Genomic DNA, 9,275 nt, shown 5'->3' with positions numbered 1-9,275 from the left:
GCCGTTAGACACTGAGATGATGGATACCCAAGATTCTCCAGAATCGGAATGAATCAGGAGAGAAATCTGAACCGGCCGGGGTTGATGACAAGCGTTGGGAAACCTCTGTTCCACTTTCCACGCCTCCATACCTAAGATACGTACTCTGTACTACTTACTGGGTTCTGAGAGGATAATATCAAGTGAAGTTTCTTCCCCATTTTGGTTTCAGCCCTTGTTTTTTTTTTTTTTAAAAAAAAAAAGAAAGGCATATGTTGTAGATATCTAGCAGCAGTAGTAGAGAGTGACTTTGCGCCTGAGTATATAGTAGATGTCCCTAGTTCAGCCTATGTCTCGTATTCCAATACTCCTTTATCTAGGTCTCCACGACTCATTTACCCCTCGGGATTTTTGGGCACCGACCACTCCTTGATCACGCCCCGTGCAGCAATGGAGAAAACCAGTCAGCAGTCAAGCATCTGTCTTTGCTGGATGGAGGATGGTTCAATCACCGTGTTGTCAGGAATCTGGTGGTATGAGAGAGGGGAAGAAGGGGGAGGCGGGTGGGAAAAGGATGATGATCACAGACACCTCTAGAAGGTTAGGTAGGACTTCTTGATAGTTAGTTTCTGACTCTGTGTTATCCAAGACACGGTTCGTCATATTTTTGAAATCCAATTCTCTATTATTGCTTTAATTTTTCTGCGATGCTCCTTGTCCCACAGCACCAAAGTTGCGGCTCCACTTGGGGGATGACTTTTTGATTGATTGATTGATTTATTTCTGTATATTATTATTATTATTATTATTATTATTATAATTATATTATTATTATTGATTTAATATTTTGACTTTTTCCCATGGTTTCATTAACTATTTCATCATTTCATTTCTTAGAAAGAATTTTAGTTCAATCAATGGATTCGGGTTTTATGTTACAAAGCTACCTACCTACCTACCTAAGGTAGATACTACTACTCAGAAGGGGCAAAATAATAGAAGAATCCAGTGTTCGTATCAATAAGAAATCCGTAAGATACAACAAATGAAATCGAAATAATTCCATCAAAAACCAAAGGAAGGCCGAGCAACCGAGAAAACCGATCTGTCAATTCTGGTGGCTTGGGTCGATTCTCACAAAACCAGCATCCTGGTTCACTTGCAAAATAATAGTATTATTTAAAAATTAATAAAACTAATAAATAAGGAAATAAATGGAAAAAAAAAAGGAGAAGCAAATCGAATATCTAGAGAAGTTCTCTCTGGGGAATGATGATAGTCGGAGCTGTGGTGGTCATTGTTATTTTATGTTATTTATGTCTATCCTTCTAACTACCACGGCTGCGCAACCAACCTTACGACTGGTTCCAAAAGTATCATCCATCATTCCTGTTACTTTCAAGGGCGAAATCCTTCTGTGGGCAGTTGAGAAAAGAGGGGCAGAATTATCAGGACTAGCTCTCGATTTAGTCGAGTTCCGAGTATCAGATTTCTGTTTGTAGAGACTGGAGGTAATGTTGGATCACCTGCCAATAGCCTTCATAGCCTCCTCTCTGAGGTATACCTAGTAAGTATTTTCTCTCTCTCTTTCTCTCTCTCTCTGTCTCAGTCTCAGTCTCGGTCTCTCTCCTTCCTCTCTCTTTCTGCTGCCAAATTACTAGCCACCAGAATTGAATTGAATCCCGGAGGCTTTTTTTTAATCCTTTCTAAGTTCCCACCATTATTCATTCTTATTGTTATTCTTCTTCCTATTACTATTCCTCCATCTACCTTCCCCCCCCCCCCCCTCTCCTCTTCCCTTCTAACTATTGTGAGGGTCTATTCTATCTAGTATCTACCTTTAGCACCAAAGGACCCGACAATTTGGCTTCACTCCGTATCTCCGGATCTCCGTATCTCCCATCTGATCTGGATTGGAGAACAAAATAGAGCCAACAACCACCACCACAAGAACAACACAATCTTCGCACTGTATACCTACTTAGTACGTGGTGGTATACATCCTATCAGGTATTTTTCTACACCATCTTTCTTCATGCCTGTGTTCGGGCCCAGCTATCCCAGAGCTTCTAGCTCCAAGTTTCCCACTTCCACTCCTCCGACTGTTGCTGCTCCTACCACTATCTAACTGGTGGAGGTGTTGTTGTGAAGCGATCATATCTTCTTCCATTTATTTGGCATTTCTTCTCCTGTTCTTTACTTTGGAATCTTAGTGGTTGGGCTCAGTACTTCCCAGGGGTTTTCTTTTCTTTTCTTTTTTTTCCCTTGGGCCTCTCTCTCCACTTGTCCCTTTTCACATTATTACCTTGAACCCCTCTCACTATATTTTTTTTTGACACTAAAAGTACTGACCAAACAGCTGTCATCCTCTTTTCTCTTCTTGTTCTTACCTCCCTGTCTCTGTATGGAGTATTGAGGTTTACCAAATTACCATACTGGAAGAACTGCTCCTGCATCCCCTTCTTTCGACACCCTATTCTTCTTCTTCTAATTCTGATTCTTCTCTTCCTTTTATTTATCTTTATCCTCATCCTCACCCCCCCCCCAATTACCTACTGACGGTCGGTGTTTCTTCCCACCGTGACTCCACTCCCTTCATTGATTGATCGATTGATTACAGTTAGCGTCTACGCTGATCGTAAAGGTTGGTATTCCCTTCCAGTCCTCTTCCCCCCTCCTCCGTCTCTCCCCCCTCCGTTTATGTGTGTATACCTCCAAAAATCCCCCAACATCCCGGCGCTCTTAAGCTGTTTCGTGCTGTTCGTTATTCCGCACGAATATTATTACTTACCACCTTCCTGGGTGGGAATTTGGCGCTAGTTTTCCGCTCGACAATATTTTCTCCCGCTACTTCTGCTACTTTACTACCATCGTGATCTTTTCCTCCTCGTCGTTCTTGGCCCACCTGTATTTTGTTTTCTCCTGCCCTCTTCCTCCTGGCTGTGGCTGATCGCTTTGACCATTGTCTCTCTGTCTTACGCAGCTTACATACCACTGTTATTCCCCTTTCAATCGCTCACTCGCTGCAGTATTCGATCCCCGCGCCCCTCCTCTGTGTGACCGTCCAACGTGTATCAGAATAGTCTTCAAGAGAAAACGTCAGAAAAATCAGGACCCCTTCTGGCTTCTTTTGCTTTTTCCGGTCGGAAAATAGGAGACGACATTTGCAGAGGATTACGCCCATATCAATAACTGCGCATCCACTTTTGCCCCGCGCTCATCCCAACCAGCTGATTACCTGTTTTGGAATTTGAGCTATACCCGTCCTCCTGCCCACCAACGCGCACACCTCCCTCTCGCTCTCTCTCCTGTCATCCATTGTCGTGTTTGCATGGGACATCAACATGTCCTCATAAACACATGATTGTCGCTCTTGAAACATCGTCTTCTGTCAATCTGCGCCCGTTCGGATTCCTTCGTCGCGACTCCAGACCTGCGGCCATGGAAATTGTGACCGCGGACGACAAGCCCCAACCCCTTCCTCCCTACTCCGGTTCAGCGCCCCCCATGCATCGCATACCACCGTCGGAGGGATCGCATGGCGTACCAGGTGGTCCAGGATTGTATGATCATTCGTGGCGCCAGTATCCCTCGTCGTTCGATACACACCCTGCCGAACAGCGTCGAACATCCGCCCCGCAACCGTCATTGCCCTCCCATGGGTATCCCTCGATGAACCGAGAGCTACCACAACTGCCCACCGATGGACCCTACGGGCGACCAGGTAGCTTACCTGCGCCCTCCCAGACGCCAACAGAACCGACTCCGCCCCATGCTAGCTTCCATCCCATGAATGGGACCCCCCACGAACCTGCCCCCCATTCCGCACCTCCTGAATACCGCCCTCGAATCCCATTCCCACCGCAAGAGCCACACAGTAACGGGGATGCTCCGCCTCCACACTCCCTCCCCCCATCCCAATATCCAACAACCGTCCCACCGCCCGTATCGCACACACCCGTTCCCTATGACTCGAGCTATTACCAGAATCCGGCATATGGCATGCGCCAGCGCAAAGCTGCCCGAGCTCAACAGGTACTATAATGATTATTTTTCTGGATTAAGATCTTCGTGGAAGAATATCGCTGATGCATTAGTTTTGGACATTGAAGGCTTGCGACCAGTGTCGAGCGAGGAAAGCCAAGTGCGATGAAGGACGTCCCGCTTGTAGTCATTGCAAAGAAAATAACTTGATTTGTGTTTATAAAGAAGTCCCCCCTCATAAGTGAGCCTCCGAAAACTGGTCACGTTGCGGAATAATAGTGGAATACTAAACAATCATGACAGACAGGAAAAGGCTACCCAGCTGATACTAGATCGGATGCAACAAATGGAAGACCGACTGGAAGACCGACTGACCCAATTTCAAAAAATTCAGGTGGAACAGAACTCGCTACTCGGTACATTGTCTGATATCACCAAAATCAAAGACCGCAATGCGCCCGTCAATAAAGAGCTGCAGAAACTCTTTCCATTCTTGAAAAGTGATGCGCCGGAAGTTCCCCAGGAGCCTGAGATCAAGGAGCAGACCGCGCCTGCAGGAGTACAGAAAATCGATATCACGAATCCTCTTGAGCAGCAGCTCCTCCAAACGGGGGAAGATGGTGAGCTGTCGATTCCGGTGGAGCACACAACAGCAGCACACAAATTACTTGGCTGGCCCTCAATCAAGTCTCTGCTACTACCCTACCTCTATGACGAGGACTACGTCATGAAACTTGAAGAGGAAAGAGGTCTAATCCGTCTCTATGGACGTGGTGAGGGAGATGATTCAAGCGAGGAAAGACTCACACCATCAACCAGTTTGAGCGCGAGTTGGGATGAACGATATCACCCTGCTGCCTCCCCTAATGGGGGATGGAATGCCAACTTCAAATCCAATGGTTATACACCGAAACAAGAAAATAAGGATATCGATGAGGACGGTATGCTTTCGGTAGATGCTGAAACTCTACGTGGCTATCGCAATAGCTACCTAGAGCATATACACAAACTTCATCCGTTTCTTGATCAAACAGACCTGGACAAGGGAATTAATCAATTTATCAACATATATTGCCTCAAAACATCCCCCCCGCAGGGGCCTCCATTAAACCCCTTAAATACTTCAACAGATGCGCCAAGGGGCGCAAAACGAAAACGATCCTTTGAGGCTCTACGAGGGCCTGGATATGACATGCGTTCTCCGGGTGCAAAGCCTGATGGATCCCCTACAAGCCAGCCTGTGGCGAAGTCAATCAATAATGCCATTATTTTATTGGTGTTTGCCCTTGGCCGCATCTGTCAAGTTCGATCTATTGCCATTGCTGGACCCATTACTGACCAACCCACGGACTACCGACAACAGCACATTCCCAGCGCATCTTCTCGAACTGTTCCATCTCCATCTGGGTCGGATTCTATGCTCCCGCCACAAGGAAGCTTCTACTCCTCATACCAAAACCCGCCACTATCATCTCCATTAGATAGTAGCAACAACGGGGCTCATGATAATTCTCACCTTAGAAATATAGATGTTATCCCTGGTCTAGCATATTATGCGCATGCTACGCGGATTCTTGGGAGTCTTCAGGGTATAAACACACTCCCTCACGTTCAAGCTGCTCTATTAGCAGGTTTATACGCCGGCCAACTCGCACATCCCTACCAGAGCCATGGATGGATCTACCAGGCTTGTAGAGCTTGTCAGGTGCTTGTACGATCGTGAGTTTTGTCTCTAGTTTGAGTATTAATATCTTGAAATAAGAACCCCCATTCTAACTTGAACCTCTAGGAAACGGTATGAGAAACTTGTCGAGGGCCATGAAAAGGATCTAGTTAATTTTGCATACTGGACATGTCTACAACTTGAAAGGCAAGCTTTGCAATATAGCGGTCTTTTTTTTTTTTAATATAAAGACTATCAGCACTAACCTATAAATATAGTGATATCCTAGCAGAACTTGATCTTCCTGCAAGTGGGATTTCTCGCTCCGAAGCACGCATTGCCTTACCCAAGGGCCGATTCACTCTTTCATTACCAAATGATATGTCCGCGCCTAGTACAATAATGATGTTCTTCTATTCAGCTCAGATTCATTTGAGAAAGGTTCTCAATCGCGTTCATACAGATCTATATAAAGTTGAAAGTAAGATACTTGATTCTTCTTGCTGGGGTTTCTTACTTACCTTGATATTCTATAGAACAAGGTCAAACTAGGTGGTCTTCTAATGTACAAGAGATCCTAAGTATGAATCTGGATCTATGGCGGTCTAGCCTTCCAGAGGTCATGAGATGGAAAGATACCGATCCTCCATCAGACGATATTAATGTTGCCCGCATGAGAGCCAAATATTATGGCGCGCGTTATATCATCCATCGACCGCTTTTATATCATGCGCTGCATTATTCAGGTCCAAATGCGCCCTCTTCTGTCGATTCCCCAGTTGGATCCATAATATCTGGATCTAAGTCCCAGCAGGTTTCGCCTTCAATGACCCATAACCAGCGCGCTACTAATATGAGTCGCATATCAAGCGATATAGGCATGATGGGTCGAAATTCAGGGCCATCTAATCAGGCAGCGACCCTTACATACCGTGATTTGCCTACAAAGTTGCGCAGAGCGTGCAAAGTATGTGTGGATTCAGCCATCTTAAGTACAGAAGCATTCGATGGCATTCAAAATAGCCGCCCAGTAGTGACAAATATTTTTGGGACTGCTCATGCGTGAGTTAAAATTTCTGAGCTATGTCTGGGAGAATACTTTTATTGACTTTAATAATTACAGACAATTTGGAAATATGCTGGTCCTATCTACTACCTACATGTCACACCTCTCCGAGCTGGTAGATCGTAATGACCTTGAACGACTTCTCAAGCGAACTATTGCCTTTTTACTCCAGAGCCGGCATATATCACCAAGTTTAAGGGCGGATGCAAAAATCCTCACCGAGATCTATGAGAGGATATTTGGAGACACACCTGTGGTCGTAATCCCATGAAGTTAACCTACATTCAACGAGGGTCGCCATGACGAGCCCTTTTTTTTTTTTTTTTTTTTTTTTAGCGCCTCGATTGTGACTCTTCGAGTCTGTTTTGGTTGGATTCTTTGGCACCATGCTATTTTGACCACCCTAGTTGAATTTCTTTTTGGCCACAGACTCGTTCCGTTTAGCGATGTTTCTTTTGACACCTTGCTGGATACCTTTCTTTGGGGAGCAGCGATATTTCCAGGGTTCATAAACCCGACGGTGCCTTTCAGGCATGTATTTTCTTGATATACATCATATCACTTTTCATCAGTGCGCATGATACATCAGGCTTCTATGGCGGCTCATTTTCTTTCACTCATTTGGTTGGATCGCTTGCATATTATTGATTTTCTTTTTTTCGTCCCAAGTTCTAAGATCCTGTGCATTTCAAAGGGAAACGGCGGATATCTGAAAGTTTTTATGTTGGTTTCTTTTTAATTTTTTTTTCTGGATTGATTTTGTTTTGGAGTTGGGACGGTATCTTGCTCTTCTATCCTCACTCTCGAGGAGGAACGGCGTGGGAGGAATCGTTCTTTGCATTTTCAGAGGACTCGGGAGAATGATCTCCACGTACAAGACATATAGTAACATTCTGGGGATATTAAATGGACGGCCTACATATTGGATACTCTAACTACTTGGCTGAGAGCCTGCCGAAGCTTTTTACATTGTTTATGAGGTATCAACTAGGACCTAATAATATATTCGTCCTCTCCCCCTTGCGCCTCAGAATATATGAATTAATATCCAGTTCGCCAAGTAACCGCAGTCCATCTGGCTCCTTGCTTTGACAAAGAAATTAACTCTTCAACCTCGGTTGCCTATGATGCCCTCCCCCCCCCGCACTTTGATGACATTTGCAAGAACCATGCAAGCCAAAACTGCAACGGCCGACCTATCGTATCGAATATGGGGGAATGCCGGTTGGAAACGTTGGCTCGCACGATAGCTGGATGGCATATGAAGGTCTTGTTGCACTACTGTTGTGGACGACGCTGTCCAACACCCAAGCAGTTCCACATTGTCTGATAAACAGATGCGAGATGGCATTCCAAAAGACTTTCTGGTTTTCCCGAGAAGGTTAGTTTCTTTCTTTCTTTTGTCACTGTTTACATCCATGTGAGAATTATTATTTACCTTCTTCTTCTTCTTCTTCTTCTTCTTATATACAGGGTTCACTGCAGATGTTGTGGGGAAGATCCTCCAGGGAACTATCCTCAACACTTGGACGACAGTCCCTCTCCTTTGGCTTGCACGTTACACTAGCAAGGGCCAGGATATTTCCCGGGAGCACGCAAAGGCGCTTCAGGTGCTCAAGGTGCTAGCCTTCCTCGCGGTTCTCCGGCGCGTGAACGCCTGGCTCAACCGCCGCGCCCTGAACAACGGGCTCTCGGACCAGTACAACTGGAGCCGCGAAGTCGTCGTGCTCACGGGGGGCAGCAACGGCATTGGCAGACAGGTCGCCCTCTTACTCGGACAGCGTGGGATCCCCGTCGCGATTCTCGATGTCCAGGCGCCGCAAGACCGCTTGTCCGCCACGGTCCGCTACTACCGATGCGACATCACTTCGCCGGCGGCCATCGCAGAGGCTGCCACCAGCATCCGGGCCACGCTGGGCGAGCCCACGATCCTCATCAACAACGCGGGGATCTGCAGCAGCCGCACGATTCTCGACAGCACGGAAGCCCACACCCGGGTGCAGTTCGAAGTCAATACCCTGGCGCATTACTGGCTCGTGCGCGAGTTCCTTCCGGCGCTGATCCAGCGCAACCACGGCATGGTGGTCACAGTGGCGTCGCAGGCCGGGTACACGGTGACGCCCAACATGGTGGATTACTCTGCGACCAAGGCGGCGGCGATTGCGTTCCATGAGGGGTTGGCGGCGGAATTAGTGGCGCGGTATAATGCGCCTCGAGTTCGAACCGTGCTGATCACGCAGGGGTTCACGCGGACGGCGCTCATTGATCGATTGACTCCGGAGGATACTTGGCTCAATCCGCTCCTCTACCCGGAGACCGTGGCGGAGCACCTAGTGCAGCAGGTTCTGCGAGGGGAGAGTGGACATGTTCTTGTGCCGGGGGCGACGGGGTGGATGGCCAAGTGGTTCCGTTCGTTTCCGGGTTGGGTACAGCATAGATTACGGGTGAGGTTGGAGCGGTTGATGCGTGCTAATTAGGGATGTTGGATTGATTTCTTGCTTGATATATAACTAGGTATAACTAATATAGTAAATGTAGGCGGATGCCTCAGGCTGCAAGGGATCCCCCACATTCTTCGGTCAA

General features: G+C 46.8%; 2 protein-coding genes across 2 annotated transcripts; both read left to right on the top strand.

The window, feature by feature from the left end:
* Positions 1-3,339: 3,339 nt before the first annotated feature.
* clcA (putative C6 finger domain protein) lies at positions 3,340-6,963 on the top strand (the record flags this gene model as incomplete). Its single annotated transcript, XM_040898566.1, has 7 exons — positions 3,340-4,014; positions 4,092-4,204; positions 4,267-5,682; positions 5,753-5,833; positions 5,905-6,107; positions 6,163-6,688; positions 6,750-6,963. The coding sequence occupies 7 exons, from the start codon at positions 3,340-3,342 to the stop codon at positions 6,961-6,963; spliced, it is 3,228 nt and encodes a 1,075-aa protein (XP_040750009.1).
* A 1,073-nt stretch (positions 6,964-8,036) lies between these two features.
* Positions 8,037-9,169, top strand: P175DRAFT_0494983 (short chain dehydrogenase/reductase family protein; the record flags this gene model as incomplete). Its single annotated transcript, XM_040896045.1, has 2 exons — positions 8,037-8,073; positions 8,166-9,169. 2 exons carry the CDS (start codon positions 8,037-8,039, stop codon positions 9,167-9,169), a joined length of 1,041 nt encoding a protein of 346 aa, XP_040750008.1.
* Between the last annotated feature and the right edge of the window lie 106 nt (positions 9,170-9,275).

The sequence above is a fragment of the Aspergillus ochraceoroseus genome (assembly GCF_002846915.1).
Source record: "Aspergillus ochraceoroseus IBT 24754 chromosome Unknown P175scaffold_7, whole genome shotgun sequence".
Taxonomy (NCBI): domain Eukaryota; kingdom Fungi; phylum Ascomycota; class Eurotiomycetes; order Eurotiales; family Aspergillaceae; genus Aspergillus; species Aspergillus ochraceoroseus.
The sequence above is the reverse complement of the archived record's forward strand: the minus strand, read 5'-3'. Positions and strand labels throughout refer to the sequence as shown.